Source organism: Liolophura sinensis, chromosome 7 (genome assembly GCF_032854445.1).
Source record: "Liolophura sinensis isolate JHLJ2023 chromosome 7, CUHK_Ljap_v2, whole genome shotgun sequence".
Classification (NCBI taxonomy): Eukaryota; Metazoa; Mollusca; class Polyplacophora; order Chitonida; family Chitonidae; genus Liolophura; species Liolophura sinensis.
Window position 1 is genome coordinate 55,092,045 of NC_088301.1, and position 18,591 is coordinate 55,110,635.

The 18,591-nt window shown below is 40.3% G+C and overlaps 2 protein-coding genes across 2 annotated transcripts; one reads left to right on the plus strand and one right to left on the minus strand.

Annotated features, from left to right (window-relative positions):
- The first annotated feature begins 7,860 nt into the window (after window positions 1–7,860).
- LOC135471249 (kelch-like protein 31) lies at window positions 7,861–15,343 on the plus strand. The gene is made up of 7 exons (XM_064750388.1): window positions 7,861–8,987; window positions 9,296–9,395; window positions 11,396–11,672; window positions 12,128–12,320; window positions 12,623–12,817; window positions 13,285–13,502; window positions 14,296–15,343. Exons 1-7 carry the CDS (start codon window positions 7,978–7,980, stop codon window positions 14,463–14,465), a joined length of 2,163 nt encoding a protein of 720 aa, XP_064606458.1. The 5' UTR covers window positions 7,861–7,977; the 3' UTR covers window positions 14,466–15,343.
- Window positions 15,344–17,598: 2,255 nt separating this feature from the next.
- Window positions 17,599–18,420, minus strand: LOC135471038 (protein rolling stone-like). The gene has a single exon (XM_064750087.1). The coding sequence runs from the start codon at window positions 18,418–18,420 to the stop codon at window positions 17,599–17,601; it is 822 nt and encodes a 273-aa protein (XP_064606157.1).
- Window positions 18,421–18,591: the final 171 nt, after the last annotated feature.

Here is an 18,591-nt window from a genome sequence, read left to right on the forward strand (position 1 = left end):
GTAATTCATTGTTTGAGTGTGTTTTTTGAAGGTATGGTTCGGCACGTATACCATGCCAGGCTGTAGTCATGATCATTTTCATGCCTTAAGTAAAGAGGCTCTGGGGTAGGCCCCGTGAAATGAAAGATCAGTTTAGATCTTTTGAATGGTATAGAAGACAGGTGTGGGGTTAAGAAGTTTGTATGTAATAGTTATGTTTTTCTGTAGTTGCAGTGACATGAAACCTATCTTCACTGAGAATATACATGGGGACATGAAATATGATGATTTTATGTATGGTTTTTGAAGGAAGAATTGTTAATGAATTATTAAAGACTTCAAATATTAAGATAATCTTCAAGTTCTGTACAACTGCTTATGTCTGAGGCATTCGGCTTGTTAACTGTGCAGTTGAGCAAGTTCTTGTTTGAGAAAAGGTGTTTGTCTCAGGTGGATTTATTGTTGTTTTTTGTTTCTCGCCATATTAATGGTTAACATTTATTTCTGTGCAAAATAAATGTACCTGTATGGTCGCTTGAGCATTGTTGGCCATGTTTTGGATGGAGTTGTTATGTTTATAAAGTAAGTTAATTTTGGGATTTACATCGACTGGAATTATGGTAAATCATGTGGAACACGATGCAATTCCATTGTCCGTCAGATGGGTATATGTATACTGTGCTGTATAGATTTATGTTGACGATATGAGCCTATCAAGATTGTCATGTAAAACTCACTGATTTATCTTAGATTTCCATGAAATGGCTGGGGAAAAAAATAAATAAATAAAGGAGGTCAAAGCCCGGGAACTAATTCATCTATTTCTGTAAGTATCCAGCCTAATGTCTGTGTCATACAGGTGTACTTCGACATTAAATAGCCCATGAAAAGCTCAGCAGAATCTCCACCTTATTTCAGTGTTATAGCAAATTTTTAAAACAGAAAAAAGTAATAAATTTTTACAAAGAGTAAAGTCTTTGCTTAATGCCATTTTAGTGGTATTAGAGAGGATGTTCAGAAGGCTTGAGTATTTACTTTTGGCTGTCTTAATAGATAAAGAGAAAGGCATGGTGTAGTCATTCTAATGCATCTACTAGAGTACATATCAAGTGAATGTTTGTGTGTGTTTGTTACATTAAAGAATATGAAACTTTGACGTATAAGGTATGTCATGACTACATGTACATCTTTTTCTTTTCTAATTGGTGAAGAAAACATATGAAAACAGTATTATTTTTTGTCCGTAATTGATAAAGGGAATCAGGGCAGAGTGGTAAACTGGATTCTTAAATTTCAATGGATACGACATACAAGGTGTGGGATCGATCCCAGCATCGAACAAGGAATGGGCATCTCAAGATTCCCGTCGTATATAATGTTCTTGGGGCTTTGATGCCAATAAACGATGGACAGTCGTTTAGGTGGTTTTATGAAGCTCCATCAAGGTAATAACTGTAAATAGGGCCTATTATTACGTACTATCTTCATGTAGTCAATTTTTTGAACTTAAATTAACCAGACGTATAAGGCAATTGCTATAAAGTATTGTGTTGACACAGCTAAAATATGGTGGTGGTTATGATATGGCAAAAGTATAAGAACGAAGTGTGTCTCTTACATTAATTTTGCCCGTAAGTCTGTTGTATATCAACACATTGGTCAGACTATCCGACTATCACCTGTCCGAAAGCACTTTAAAAGTGTCTGACTATTTATTAGTTTTGACCGCTTCGGTGGCTTAATGATTCTAATTTATGACACCCAGGATCAACCCAGGATCGTGTCTTACCTGACTTCAAAAATGGTTGAATTGATGTCGCTCTGCTCTTCAGGATTGGGGGGTTAGCACAAGAAAGGGGGTTGTCCCATTAACAGTATAATGTGACTGTGTGAGTTGTCATGACTGGTGTCCTCAGCATGGTAGTTGCAGTGAACCGCCCTGCACAAGAAGACACCTTATTTATATACGCACCTTATGACTGCGTGTCGTCATTCGACTGAAAAATTGTCAAGTATGACGTAAAACCCCAAATACTACATAGTCTTTCACGTCAAAGGAAACTGATGCCAGAGTAATTTAATGTTCCCGTATCTACTGGACGCCAACGAGACAATTTAAATTTGATCAGCCGTTGGTATTAAGAGAAATAATTTTGAAATTAACAGTCCTGTTAACATCCAGGAGTTTTGCTCGGCGAGGCTACTGATATAAAGCGTCAGTTGTGATCCAGCCTGTTGTAAATACATCAATGTATGTTGAATTTCCGACACTGAAATAACTATCTGCAGACCAGTGAAAATACGGGCTCGAGTGAGAACTCACGACTGACTGTCTGGCCCCACCGCTCAAGTCCAGGGCTACCAAGTCCAGGAACGGCTCGTTTGTTAATTTAAATCTGGAGATATGTCTAATAGGTGCCTTTTGACATGATGGCCTTAAGTAGCGATGGCAATGCTTAGACATTTAGTGACTGAATACGGGAAGGTCTGCGAGCAACCTGCAGATGATCGTGGGCTTTTCCCGGGCTCTGCCCCGTTTCCTCCTGTATAAGTGAAATATACTTGAGTACGGCGTAAAACACCGATCAAATAAATAAATAAACTAGCGAATGAATGAAAAAGCTGCATCTGGTTTACTGTCTATAAATTTTCTTTCATATTGTATTTCTTCATAAACTAGGATTCCGCTGGTGGGCTAAGCATCCCCGAGACAGGCATTGTTTTTATATTATTGATGACAGCAGAGCATTTTGAGTAATGCTACACTAGTGACGACTAATTAATTGTGATTATCATCACTTTCATCCGAACTGAATTAAAAAGGTCGCTTCTCTGGTTTTACTTTACTTTAAACCGTTTATATTCATATAATTTAACCCAGATATGCGCAGTGTAACTTTTAATAATCATATAATATTGTATTATTAACTCAAGTATATTTAGGGCTACATGTTCTGGATATATTTTATATTCTGACACTTTACAATCATTTTAGGCATCAAAATTTGGAGTCAGTGAAGCACATCGCCAAGAAAAACGCAAAAACAAAGTGATTAAGGTACCAGCCATATTTCGAAATGTCTGAGGTTGGAGAAACCCATGTCTGTCTGGACTGCATCTGTGCCAGTGGGTGTTTCATGTCAGAATACATTCCCCAGTAACTCGAGAACGAAGGTCCTTCCAATTCTAATGTGTCTTCTCCTGTAACCCAGGCCTTTGGTCCTTGAACTAAATAGCCCGGTATTTTTGGAAACTGGTCCATGGTTTTAGAGGTTTTCTGCAAAGATAGAGTCCGTAAACGTTCTGGTCGACAAGATGATTCCGTAGAGCCTGAGAGTCCAGGTGGTGGTGATGTTTGTGTTGTAGACGTAGATTGATCCGGGCCGACCTGAACAGCCCTGTCCGTCTACAACAGATAGGCAAGCGAGACATTTAGTCCATGGGCCAAGGCAATAAAATTCACATATTGGCACAAACCAGGGTTTCCAAAGCTCCTTGCTATTTTTAAATTGGTGCCTGTCTTTAGTTCATGTTATGATATGGTAGCCCTCGCAGATGAGTAGGCTTGTATGGGTTATGCCACCTATAAACATACTTATTGTTCACTGTGTTAACTCATATATTGCAAACAGTCATACAATAACAGCGATATCTGAACCCCCAATCAACTCCGGAACAGAGTGTTTACCTTTAGGAATATTTCCTTAACTAATTCAAGCTATTCTTCTCGAGCATAACTATTGGCAGATTTGTTGATGAAAGATGACATTTTAGCCCTCTCTGGGTTGGAAGAGGGGTGGGTTACTGGAGCGAAAACTGCCTCCGCAATTTTCTTTGCAGCCAGAAAACGACAGAGGACATAAAGTTTATGTTTTGTAACATTTTTGGGCATTCTATCGTGGTTGTGTTGACTGTTAAAAAAAGTTCAGTGGTAAATTCCAAATGGCACACAGCCGAGGTCTTTCCACGGCCCCAAACACCAAAGGAAATTGCAACACTTTAAAATCTTTCAGAGGGACTTTCACAGTCTCGTTTGTCTGTCATTGGGTGCCATGAATGTTTATCTAAAATCTTGCTCCTTAATTTCATGTCTTAATTGCATGGTGGCTTTAATTACGGAATCCATCGGTTCGTTGTAAGGCCAAGCTGTCAGGATAGAGAAGAAGATTTCTCTCCTCACCCGAAAACCAAAGCAAAGTGATTAATCCAACTCATTGTGAAACGTTGATTGTTTGTGGACGTTTTGACTTTGATGTTAAATCTGTCAAGCGCGACACTTTTTGATTTAGGAGAACATTTCTTGTAAGAAGAGGTTTGCATTGCACGTTTTCATTAACTCCCACAGCCTATTTTTGTTCCTCTCCTGCACTACTTCTGGAATGAGTGAGAGATTATGGCTTAATATCGCCGCTACTTCTGGAGGAATGAGTTAGTGATTATGGCTTAATATCGCCGCTACTTCTGGAGGAATGAGTGAGTGATTATGGCTTAATATCGCCGCTTCTTCTGGAGGAATGAGTGAGTGATTATGGCTTAATATTGCCGCTATGTCTGGAGGAATGAGTGAGTGATTATGGCTTAATATCGCCGCTTCTTCTGGAGGAGTGAGTGAGTGATTAGGGCTTAATATCGCCGCTTCTTCTGGAGGAATGAATGAGTGATTATGGCTTAATATTGCCGCTATGTCTGGAGGAATGAATGAGTGATTATGGCTTAATATCGCCGCTACTTCTGGAGGAATGACTGAATGATTATGGCTTAATATTGCCGCTATGTCTGGAGGAATGAATGAGTGATTGTGGCTTAATATCGCCGCTATGTCTGGAGGAATGAGTGAGTGATTATGGCTTAATATTGCCGCTAAATCTGGAGGAATGAATGAGTGATTATGGCTTAATATCGCCGCTACTTCTGGAGGAATGAATGAGTGATTATGGCTTAATATTGCCGCTATGTCTGGAGGAATGAGTGAGTGATTATGGCTTAATATCGCCACTACTTCTGGAGGAGTGAATGAGTGATTATGGCTTAATATTGCCGCTATGTCTGGAGGAGTGAGTGAGTGATTATGGCTTAATATCGCCGCTACTTCTGGAGGAATGAATGAGTGATTATGGCTTAATATTGCCGCTAAATCTGGAGGAATGAGTGAGTGATTATGGCTTAATATCGCCGCTTCTTCTGGAGGAATGAGTGAGTGATTATGGCTTAATATCGCCGCTTCTTCTGGAGGAATGAATGAGTGAGTGATTATGGCTTAATATCGCCGCTATGTCTGGAGGAATGAGTGAGTGATTATGGCTTAATATCGCCGCTATGTCAGGAGGAAAGAATGAGTGATTATGGCTTAATATCGCCGCTACTTCTGGAGGAATGAATGAGTGATTATGGCTTAATATTGCCGCTATTTCGGGAGGAATGAGTGAGTGATTATGGCTTAATATCGCCGCTTCTTCTGGAGGAATGAATGAGTGATTATGGCTTAATATCGCCGCTGCTTCTGGAGGAATGAATGAGTGATTATGGCCTAATAACTCCGCTATTTATGGAAGAAGACTCCTTTTTGTGTACAATCTATAGCGTCTTTACCATCGAGGTCAGTGTTGTGTAGGGCAAACATTCTTTGGTCAAGTTTTTGGATTGCTGTTGTAAGTATGCTGCCATTTGCATCAAGTTAAGCAAACTTGATAAGAGGTTTGTTTTCGTCCATTATAGATCAACTGCATCTGCATGATTATCCTTGAGAATCCTTGTCTGCTTTACTGTTGGGATATTGTGCGCGCACAATTTCATTTTTAAACAGTGAATATATTGACATCTTTTTGACATGTTTTGACTGGAACGCTCTGGAAGTAGTTCTAGGTGTATCCCTAGAAAATCTTCCATAAGTGATAGTTGCAGGTTAATCACAAGCACCAGTCAAGTATACTGAACTAGAAGTTATGTTGCATATGTCCATGTTCAAGTCCTGTTACCTGATGTCCACCGCTCGTCGTAGAATGCTCCCCGACCCTTATCTTTTGGCGATATCAAGGATTCAGAGTCATCATCAAAACAATGAATGATGCCTGGCTGCCTCATTTGCATAGTAGTGTTTTCATCAACGAGTGATATATCCACTAATAAATAATTTGCTCCAGGGTCAATTCAGTTAATACATTTATGGCTTTATGCAAATCTGTCTGTGTATTTTAATGTAATAGTTTAGCATTTTTCAAATGGCAAAAACCTTATGTGGCGTCACTATTCACAGTACGGTGAGAAAAGGCCGCCGATTAGTACTCCTTGTTTTTAAAGGCAATTTACCAGGCAGTAAAATTTTTTTTAAAAAAGTATATCATCTGACATACACTTCATGATAGTGTTTTTTTTTTCTTCCAAACATGGAGATCACAGGTAAGGTAATGACACGAACCTGAGCCAATCTACCTTAACTCACCTTAATATGGGCATAAATAAAAGAAATACACAGCTGGGCATATAAACTGTCGATAAATTGTTATCAACCCAGCTGAAAACCTTGCAAATCTCACATGAAAATGTACAGGTCAACTGAATATTCAGCTAATAGCGTATGTGAAATATAGACAAAATGTAGGCTGCTAAATTTTCTTTGCTTCATAAACAATGCAAACCACTCTTTTAAATTGACCCTATATTATTCAGAGCCCACGATATATTTATGTTTGTCTTGTTTTTGTAATTTGCGCAACGCCACATAAGGCGATTTTTCATTTTATCAAAATGTGTGATAAAACTATCATTGCGGAAAGGCTGTCAGTGTCTTAATTTACTTCTACTGACCCTATAATCATGTTAGTACCAATTAGGTTAGGCCACCCCAGGGGGCTGCCATTATCATGTCTGGAACATGGACTAATTTAGGAATACCTCAGACAGGGTGTAGAACAGTTCCCGGTTGAAAATTGAAAGAAACTAAATTAAACTTTCCAGAAAGCTCTAAATATATCGGCAAGCGTGCACTAACCAGGCAACGAGACATGAGATCCTGCATCCAGCCGTCAAGGATAGATGCAGCCGTGATGTTGTGGACGAATCGGTTCTTCAGTGCATTCACTCGCATCGTCTGTCGACATTCTGGACAACGGATTCGCAGATTTTCCATGGCTATGCATGGGCGTCTCCGACGTTCGTGGTCCATCAGCGTAACCATGCAGCTAAAACAAAAACATCACCTATTGATACGATTAGTATTAAGCTTGTTGGGATGAGACAATGTCCAAAGGGTAGGCTGTCCTCACAATGAATTTCCACAGAAATGTTAAAGACGTAGATCTATATTCATGATTGCATATACTGATGTAAGGTACGCGCTTACCAACGGATATTGCTTACTTAATACGAAGAATTAATACCCCGTTACATCGGTTCTAGTAAAATCAGCCATTTCGTCTGTAGGCCTACCTGTGACAAAAAGTGTGCCCACAAGGAAGAATTACTGGTTCTTTAAAGTACTCCAAGCATATCCCACAGGTGAGCCTCCAAGACCAGTGTCCTGCGCCCAGGGAAGAAGAGAATGGATTGTGGCGGAAGGATTGAACACTCCCATCATCCAATGGAACATTATTGTCTTTCCCATTGACAAAATTCAGTGTGACTTCTCGAAGGCATTTTGCCAACCTGTAAATGCACAGCATCTCAGCAAGTATACACAATCTCACAAAGCATGAATGCACGCCATGATCAGCTAAATGTAGAGTCATTGACGTCATAAATGGAAATGAGTATTGTGACGTAGTCCCGATTGTATTGGTCGCAGACGACGGATGTGACGTCAGGCGAACAGCGTTACAACGTCTGCACAGGAAGTCTAAGGACGCTTTGAACCAAACAACTGAAATAGACTGAAGAAAGCGTTTTTTCCAAATAACGGCTACCCAGCCTAAACACATTTACTTTGCAACGTAAGACTATGTTCAACAACTTTGAAAAGACAAAAGGCATAGACTCTAAGCCTTTTACGGCGACAAGACAGTAATGGAACAAAGAGATGACACTGTTCTACGAGAATCGCACATCATTAATGGACTGAAAAATGGAAATGTGAGCCACGGTTTTGTCCGAAATTCGTCAAATGCGGCCTCTTTTCAAAAGTATGCCAACTTAAGCAGAGACCAGAGAGATTACTCTCTTAGAAGCTCAAGTTCAAATACCCCCAGCGGCTCGTATTCTCCATTTCCTGGAACGTCACAACAACAACAATGCAAGCATGATGTGGACATTCTAGGCGGGCTCAGCAGCTATGGGAAGGGAGTTTTCTCTGAGCACGCTGCTGGCGTTATGCGCCTGCTGCAAGGCATGTGGGAGACTCGGCACATGTGTGACATGGTGATCAACGTGAACGGTCAGGCTCTTCCGGTCCACAGACTAGCTCTCGCCGCTTGCAGCGAAACCTTCAAGTCCAAGCTGTGCAGCCAGCAGCCAAATGATATTAAAGAACTTTACGTTACGGATACCACAATCGAGGCCACGGAACTGGTTCTGAGATACATATATACCCTCGAGCTTTCACTGGACGAAGAAATCGTCGATCCAGTCCTGTCTTGTGCTTTGCAACTCGGAATTTCCACAGTTGTCGAGGCTTGCAAATCGTTTCTGTTGCATTTCACTCTGGACAATGCCATGAGATTTATTGAACTTTCGGAAAAATACCAGCTATTGGATGTGCTCTCTCAGATCCATGGGTTTATATGTGTCCACTTCCAGGATATTGCTTCTTCTTCAGAGTTTCTGGAGTACGACCCTGATACCCTAAGCCGGCTTCTGGCTGACGACAGCTTGGTGGTTTCCAACGAGCTGGATGTTTTCCTCGCCGTGCAGAGGTGGATTGAGCACAATGTGGAGGAACGACTGGTTTATGCGGCCGATCTCATGAAACTGGTGCGGTTGGTCCTTATCTCGCCCGAGGACATCGCCCTACACGTGGAGACGTGCCAGTACATATTTCAGATTCCAGAGTGTCACGAAATGCTCTACTCAGCACTTAGGTGAAGGAATATGGTTGTGTCTTTGACGTACATCTATCTTTATTATGATCATATTTCTTTGTGGAAAAATATCTTTTGACTATTAAGAGGATTAATGACCAAAGACGATTTTCAAAGCTAGTCGTGGAAATCACGCTTGCAGTTTTCTGGGCATATTAAGATGAATGTCGTGATTCTAATTTAAGATATTCTAATATTAATTTGCCCCAAAGGCGGTCTTCCTCAGAGTTGTTCAGATCCAGATTAATCTAATATTCAGATTTGCATCTCCGACATTCATTTTTAACAAGAATGTTTCTATTTTTCAGGTACCATGCTTTGAAGTATAGTAACAGTTACCTGGCGCATACTTTCGAAGTACCAAAATTACGGCGCATTAAAGCAGCCAGTAATCCTCAATCTGTGCAGGTATATGTGCAATGCTCAGCAGATTACCATAATAAGATTTGACTGGGACTAACTAAATATCAAATGATTAACTATATGATGACCTGCATCAGACTTTCCCCCATAGTCTTGCTTCAGGACAGGAGCAGTGCCATTAGAACAATTGTGACCTACTGACGAGGTTCTGTCGAACTTCGGTTGAGAATCTGAATCTGTATCTCTCTCTCGCCCTCGTTTAATCTCCTCGTTCTCGTTGAAATACGGAGCATATTTTTCTCATAATTTTGATACTCGAATTAATTTTGTTAAAATGCATGTCGCCTGTTATCCACAGAGTACTGTGGTCAGCTTAACCTTATTCGCAGTTGCAGTTACTTGCCAAAGCCCTGTCCATGGGTTACTCCGGGCATAGTGATTCTCTTCGGTCATTGTGGTCCTCTCCAACCACTGTGGTTCTCTGTAGCCACTCCTGTGATTCTCTCCTACCACTGTAGGCTACTCTAGTCACTATGGTTCTCTCTGACACCTGTGAGATACTCAGGTCACTGTGGTTCTCTTTGACCATAGTGATTCTGTCTGACCACTCCTGTGGTTCTCTCCTACCACTGAAGGTTACTCCAGTCACTGTGGTTCTCTCTGACCACTGTGGGTTACTCTGCCCCTTTGGGTTACTTCGGCCACTGTGGTTTACTCCAGCCACCGTAGGTTTACTCCAGCCACCACTGTAGTATACTTCAGTCACAGTGCTTTACCTCTGTGGGTTACTCCGGGCACTGTGGGTTACTCCGGCCACTGTGGTTTTCTTTGGCCTCTGTGGTTTACTCTGGCCACTGTGGTTTGCTCCGGCCTCTGTGGTTTACTTTGGCCATTGCGGTTTAATCTGGCCACTGAGTCATTACGCTGTGACCAAAGTAAACAATTCTGTGGTTTCCTTCGGCCAATCTGGTTTACTCCTGCCACTATGATTTACTATAGCCACTGTGCCTTACTCTGAATACTGTGGGTAACCCCGGACTCTGTGGTTTACTTTGGCCTCTGTGGTTTACTCTGGCTTAAGTTTAGGATAAGTCTTGGAAAACAATTCTACATTCTCACGAGTTACGGATACTATATATCTAGATCCAAATCTCTCCCGAACCTCATGCCGTCGTCAGAGATGTGATATAGAATCTTACTCTCTTCATCTTTAACATTCGCCTTTACTTATAATTTTCACCCTTAATAGAAGTCTGCAATCTGTCGAGATTCAGATGAGAGACTGGGATTCTGTGTACAACGCGAATTTAATTTCGTCCCAGAACGAACCATTCTTCTAAAATTGACCCAATTTTTAACCCGTCGCAACGTCCGGCTGTTTTCCAAACCTCGTCCTTGTCACGTCTTGTCGTCCAAATGGCGCTCTTTTCTAGTTCAGTCGCAAGCTGCAACTGGGTTATTATATAACTGTACCAATGCTGTGATAATCGCACTATGGGTTTTTCATTAGGCCGAGAGTATTTCGTATTAAGACTTAAGCCTGTCTTAATTTTTAATACACTTTTGAACAACTGGTCTCAGGTGACAAATGAGCCGTTATTATTGACCGAGAATGTCCAGCGCGAGAATTGGTTGAAGCAGGCTGTGAAATTCCATGGAGTAAGCGAAATTCAGATTACAGTTGACACGAAGGCATGAGATTTCTCCACTCAGTCTTAAGCAAATCTTATGACGCACTTCCAATGTATGACTCATATCAAGAACATATCAAGATTGCATCCGGAATACTGTCTAAATTACGTTAATACTATAACACTCCGTACAAACCGATCAGTCTGTATGTTAACACCGCGTTGGGTCGAATTTTATTCGGACAAGTTCCCGATTGCGAATCCCTGGCTGTAGGCATTTGCAGTTTTAATGAATGGCATTTCCTTTTTATGATTTGTCTATTCATAAGGCTGAAAATCGATTGTACAATTTTACATAAATGGTTGTATTGTGGTATACGACTGTTTTAAAGAGCATATGTGTTTGTGTTTTAGAGTGCTTCCAAACAAGAAAACAAGTCATCAAACTGTGCTTACGACATCTCAGATGCGTCTAGTCCTAAAGACAAAGTGACAGGCCAGAACCTGTCTCCAACATCTACTATTCTGACAGTGGGCGGACTAAATCCGACGGAAGTCTGTGGCAATCGTATAAGCCGATGGATTCACGAATACGACCCTATAAGGAACAACTGGGCGACGCTGACGACCCTGCCAGACAAACGTCATCACCAAGGCGCAATACTTCTTGACATGGAACTCTATATCATTGGTAAGTCCATGTAATAAATTAAACTTATTCCTTATTCCTCCCACCATAATGCTGGCCGGCGTCGTATAAGTGAAATATTCTTCATTACGACGTAAAACACCAATCAAATAAATAAATAAGAAATAAACTCATCGTATTTGTTTGGCGAGGTAACCATTTTTGTTTGGCGAGGAGTCCCATTTGGCAAAGTTGGTTTCGATAAGAAGAACAGAATTCAAGAAATCAAACTGGGTGCGGCGGTGGTGGGGGCGGGGCGTCATACGAAACAGTCACAACATGGGCTTGATGTATAACCGTGGCAACATAGTGAAGATTGAGACAGGTCATCCCAGCTTTAAACCTTTTTGTTCTCTTATGCACATACCATCTGCTAGTAACTTGTGTTTTACAATGTGAAATTCATGAACATTCTTGAGTTGATAGCAAATGACTGAGTGCTTTTTTGACTTTCCCAGGGGGTTCGTCAGTTGACAAAGCGGACAAAGGATCGACGGGCTACCAAAACACGACTGGTACCTGTTACAAATTTGACCTGGCCAGCCATACCTGGAGCCAGGTAGCGTCGTTAAGCTGTAAGCGAGTGTATCATTCCGTAGTCACACTGGAGGGCCACATTATAGTACTAGGAGGACAAGACGAACATGGCAGGTGTGCCAGCGGAAAAATATTTCCATTCCAAACGAATATCTCCTTGGCTAATTATAAGATCTAAACGTACAGATTTGAATAACCATTATACAGTTATTCAGTTACAATAATAACTGAAAGGAATGATGTGTGGAATTCACCAAGAACGATTCAGAGATACTTGAGTATAACATTTATGGCCGTGATCCTACCTCTGAGCTGTCACCCGGCGTTTTAATTCCGCCTAATTTGATTTAGCTATACCTCATGAATTATTAAAACAATATTCTCGCAGTAGTATATATTTTCTCCTCTTTTTCAAGGTACCTAGCTAGCATGGAATGTCTTAATCCGGCAGCAAACTCTTGGAAAATGTTGCCACCAATGCCAGACGCAAAGACAGGTGCAACAGCTGTTGTCTTTCAAGGACAGATTTTTGTAATCGGCGGTTTTAGGGAGACCCTTATGTGCAAGGCACCCTTAACAAATGTGGAGTGTTATGATCCCAAGCGCAGAGTGTAAGATTTTCCCATCTTTATTGTCTTTATAGAAACTAAAGCTATATTCAAAGTTTGCATGATCATTTCCACGCACCACTAACATTGGAGAAGACCCTCAACGGAAATTTTTTTTATTTATTCACACGTCATTGTTTGATTACATGGCCTACTACTAATAGCCTGCATAATGCTATTGTACTTAGTTTCAGTAATGAGAAGAAATAGTGACAACTTTTTCTCTACATTAAATGTTATTGAGCAAACCGTGCGATTATCTCGAATCTACAGTTTTCTGTTAATTAAGCCAGTTTATTATTTTACTTTATCCCACAGATTCGTAGTTGCAATGGCTATAAAAGCTCGTTTTCATTCTTCATGACGGTGCATGCTCCATCACAGTTCCACAGTAGGCATAAATGCTTGAACCCCCAACACCAGCATGGGTAAAGAAACAAGCGTCTTACATATGTATTGCTTAATTGTAGGTGGAGTGCAAAGCGGCCGTATCCTATGCCATGTTCACACGCTTGTTCTGTGGTTACCGGTGGTTCACTTTTCGTCATCGGTGGTGCCACCTTTGAGCAGTCAGGTGGTCCCATATCGAGCATGTCTTCTATTTATCTCTATGTTCCGGACTCCGATAGATGGCGCTTTTTCACCAACCTGCATGTCCCTAGGCATAGTGCAGCTGCTGCTAGTATAGGTAGAGTATTACTATTAATATTATATTTCTCTAATATCATTGTTTAATAAGGATAACATCCAATGTAAAATGATTCAAACGTGCCAATCTTCTGTTCGCTCGTATGATATCGACCTTTCAGGCTATTCTTCAGTCTTTCATTGCTGCAGGACTTTGTGGCATAAAGTTGAAGCCTTAATTCGGCCCGGGCCTACTTTCACCTCGCAAGTCATGTTTCTCGTAACTTTCTTGTGAAAGACATTGTCTACAAAGAGATGAAGTTTTGTGAAAGTGGGTCGAGCTAGAACAGATTAGCAGAGTCTGGCAGAGGGCCCAATGTCTGGGATCACGAAGCGATCTTACATGTAAGTCAAAATTTCAAATCATTTTAGAATTGTTATTTCTTACGTAACAAGGTTCAAACATTGTTTGACAAGGTAAATTCTAGTTATGCTATTGTAAAAGAAATGTCAGCTAAAATATCGGAAAGAAACATACCAAATGTAGTAATTGAAATTTTGACATAAGTGTAATATAAGTTCGTGATCCCGGGGGCAGAACGCCTGGAATTGACTCCGCCAGAAGGTAATATTTCATTTATTTATTTGATTGGTGTTTTACGCCGTACTTTATAATATTTCACCTATACGACGTTGACCAACATTATGGTGGGAGAAAACCGTGCAGAGTTCGGGGGACAAAAAGTAATAAGTTTCAAATATTGGACAGTTGTCATGTACTACATAATACCTTTGAACCCTGAAAGTTAGGTTTGTATTAAGTGGTGAAGTGGCTAACTGTATCTGTGTTGTAGGAAACTATATTTACGTAATGGGGGGTCTGAGTACCACGAACAACCTGGTGCTGTCCTCTGTGGAGTGCCTCGATATCGCCAAAGGGAGCTGGATCACAGATATCAAAGATCTGCCACATCCCGCTCTGGGCTTGTTCGCATGCGTGAATCTCCAGATAGACGAGAAATAACCACATCGTGACTGTCTTTTCATTCACATACCGAAAATGAATGACTTTTATTATACCAGGCGATGATGACTGCATAGAATATGTATATATTGGACTATCAACAAGTTAACTGAATGGCGGTGATTCCAAGAATATGTCCAATTTTTTCTAACTGTATACCTATTGTTGGTCTTGTCAACGTTGTTTCCTTTCTACACTTACCTTGTATTTTTTTTTCCATAGATATAGAATATTTCATTCATTTGTGCTCAACGCAATAGTAGGGTATAGATACTGGGTAAAACATTGGAGATGTCAGCGTCCTGAACTATATAGACTGCAGCATATCCTGCTTATACATGCAGTTGTGAAATATCGTAGAATGCTTTTCAAAGCAGTCAAGACTTCACGCTCAAGTGCTGTTAATAAGTGCCTTAAATAACGTAAATGTAGTGACCAGTTTTAGAAACGGACGGAATAACTTATATTATAATGACGCATCCAAATGATCTGGTTTTCTTTAATTGGGCATTGTTCAAGACTAGTCTAATACACCAAGTCGTATAAGTATAGTTACGACTCCTTTGAATCAAATAATGCATTTAGAATTTGTTATGTCAACAGTCATTTTTGATGACACATCGGACAGGAATAACCTTACGTTTGACCTACTGTAATAAGGTTTTGGAATGTTATTATGAATGTATGTAGGACCACGAAAAACAACATTCTACACCCACATCAAATCGTCTTCTTTATTATATCCACATTAGATCTCGCTTAAAGCCAGTGTGCACTGGACGCAACTACAACAGCAAACTGCAATGGCATTTGATTACAACGCTATTAATGTTGTAGTCCATCATCTATTGGAAAGTGTACTACATAAAACAAGTCACATCCACAATCAAATGACGTCGTAGTTTGCAGTTGTCGATAAGATTTGTAACTATCGTTGTTGTCAACTCGTCCAACTGAAATTATTCTTATCAAAGATTACAAGTAAGTCACTGTTCTTACTGTACCATCCGAAATATGCTATACTCATCATAAACTGATTTGTATATTAAAGTGTAGATCCATTTGGCATGTTTTTATGTACACATGCAATTCGTGTACGGTACGAATCTAGACAAATGTAATCACAATGCAGTTTTTAACGAATCCGATTAACTTTATAGATATTTATTGTATTTCTGTGTTGTAAACGATATCAATTACAACTTATCGGAAGAAAAACATTTTGTCGATAAACATAAATATACGGCAGCTACTCATTCTACCAAAAATTTTGGGTATAAAGGCAGGTTTTTGCCAATGTTTTTTCTGTTGTCAGTGAGGAGAGTAAATGTGATTCGTGCAATTTAGACATATTACGAAAAAGCAAGCATGAAAAGTTTGAGCATTCCAATTACCACTTCCACAAAATCAGCTTTTGTTTTTGTCCTATAAAAAGATGCATTTAAATTACGCTAGTTATGTGAAGTTATGTGCATCCCCTCTGTATCTGGGTAAACAGACATGACTGTAACGAAAATATTTGATTTGTTTATTTATTTGATTGGCGTTTTATGAGACACTGGAGAATATTTCACTTATACGACGGCAGCCAGCATTGTAATGGGAGGATGTCGCGCAAAGTCCAGGGAAAACCCACGACTATCCGCAGGTTGCTGGAAGACCGCAACGAAAATACTTACAGGTTTTTGGATAGATACGGGCTGATGTGGACAAGGTCTATATTTTTGCGTGTCTCTGAACGTTAAGAGCAAGGCAAATGTGGAAGGTGTGTAATAATATAGGTTATCGTTACCGATGTATTTAATGGTTACAGGTCAACTGTTTATAAGACCAGGGATAATGTGCTGATGCATATGAAATTGGAGTCGCTTTTTCCTTGGACCTATAATGATTGCTCCTTCTATTTCCAGACAACAGCTGATATATAAAAAAAAAAATCAATACCGTGGACCTAAATTCAGAAAACGCTTCTCCTCGATTAATACATCGATCTCTAAGGAACTTATGTGACACATTTTTCATCCGTTCGATGTTAAAGCGAACTGTTTGCGTATACAACAACAGATATCTTTGCAGGCACACAAGATAAAGTCATAGCAGATAATATGTACTACAAGAATGACTGAAAGGCTATAGCCTATGCCAAATATATACTTATCATGTCAGAGAATTTCTCTTTACTTTCCCACAAAGTAGACTTTCCCACAAAGGGACTTCTTCAGTGCTTTACTGTTGGCTATAACAAAAATGCTTCCTGTCACAATATACACTTAAGTCTTTGAGTTTTGACAATTGTCTTTCACTGAACCACACCCGCTCCATGCACGATAAAGAAGCACCGTCCGTCTGGCGCAAGCTCTACGACATCAGGTCGTTAAGGTATGTCACCATAGCAAAGGCGCTTGACGAAACCATGTGAATGCTTTGTTGAACTGGTGAAAGGAGAAATAAATAGAATAAATTCAGAAATTGTAATAATGAAATGTACATCCCGAGTCGATCCAGTGTGGTTATATAACCCACCAATAGCTTCCACATGGACTAAATAGGCACCTCGTATATGACATTCTCGGATTTATCTAGCACCTAAAATTAACGATTGGACACAAAGTACTACAGACTGTACTAATAATTGAAATGACACTATCATAAATCATGTCATATACTTATCAACCAAACAGTCATGTTGTCTTGTGATTGTCATTGTGTGCCACTGGCGTTGCACCTGTTAGACACATGTATATCAATAAGGGTAGTTGGTGTCATGTATCTTATTGAAATCTCAGTTTTGATAAAAAGTCTGGTTTGATGTAGATCATCCATTAAGGTAAAGTGACAACTGCATGTTGAGTTTGAAGGATGATGTCACGTCAGATCTGTGGTACACAGCACACAGCATTTTACATGAGATGTCAACACTTGTCAACTGATAAGTGTCGAAAAGATGGAATCCACACGTCCACAAAATTCATAAGATATTTGGTAACAATCAGTTGGTGGTAAGGTCTTTGGGTAGGGCAGCAATATAGACCTTTTACAGCCCAAGACAGTTGCCGGTGTATGACATTTCTTAGAACTTTCCACTCTTGTATGGGGTTTTGGAACAGCCTGCTGGGTCGCCCATCCTGGATCTTTATTCCAAATAAGGCCTACCATATAATTTTCTATAAACGAGAAGCTTTAGCTGGTAGAACCCAAAATGTATGAGCTGTAAAAAGGGAATACCAATAAATGCCAGTGCGAGCACCACCATTATAGCGTTACCAGGGCTGTTCCAATCCAGAACGCCGGGATATAGGACATTATGTACAGGGTCGCTTGACCAGTAACTCAGACTGAACACGACGTATGCAAATCCGTACATTACGGGATACAACGCGTGCAGAAGTCGCACCGGATATGACGTCAGGCACATTTCCACGAATACAATGATACTGTTAATTCCGTGTACGTTTAGGTCTTCTAGTGAAATGCCGCTTGGGCCATAGCGGCTCTTGATCTTTGGATATATTGTTGTGAAGTATACCACAGATACAACAGGTGCTGTGATGCATATTATATCATAAAGCATCCAGGACAACTTCATGTACCACGTGATCTTGTCTACCTGCACGGCTAGTGGCGCTGGTTCTTCCTTCTTGTGGTCTTCTTCCATGTCCAGCTCAGTGTCGGGGCAAATTGCTTCTGGTTGGTCAGAGACATGTGCGTGTCCGTGGGTACCATTGCAATTTTCTCCAGGCGCATCTTTTAAAGCCTTTCCATTGCACTCTATATTGATATCGTGCTCAAAAGTTGGATTGACATGTGAAGACTGCCTCCGAGCTAAACTCTTTAGGACAGCTGTTCCTTGGTTAATACGCTGCTTGGATTTCCAGACGGAATAGACGGTAGTACATGCTGCTATCGACAGGTGGAGCGTCAAGACCAAGTATGTCCACGTGGTGAGAAACGTCATGATGTTGTGCCGGGTGATTGGTTTAATGGAAAACATTATAGTTGTCTCGATGAAAAAAGAAATCACGTACATTGCAAGGAGTATTCGGTACACCACAAACAACATCGGTGGCCATTTCCACTGAAACGAGGAAAAAATTATTATTATCAATATCAAATTATATTAAAGCTG

Coding starts and splice junctions, on each gene's coding strand:
- LOC135471249 (XM_064750388.1), top strand. CDS start 7,978: ATGGAACAAAGAGATGACACTGTTCTACGAGAATCGCACATCATTAAT. Junction 12,818..13,284: donor TATGATCCCAAGCGCAGAGT/GTAAGATTTTCC, acceptor GCTTAATTGTAG/GTGGAGTGCAAAGCGGCCGT. Junction 13,503..14,295: donor TGCAGCTGCTGCTAGTATAG/GTAGAGTATTAC, acceptor TCTGTGTTGTAG/GAAACTATATTTACGTAATG.
- LOC135471038 (XM_064750087.1), bottom strand. CDS start 18,420: ATGACGTTTCTCACCACGTGGACATACTTGGTCTTGACGCTCCACCTG.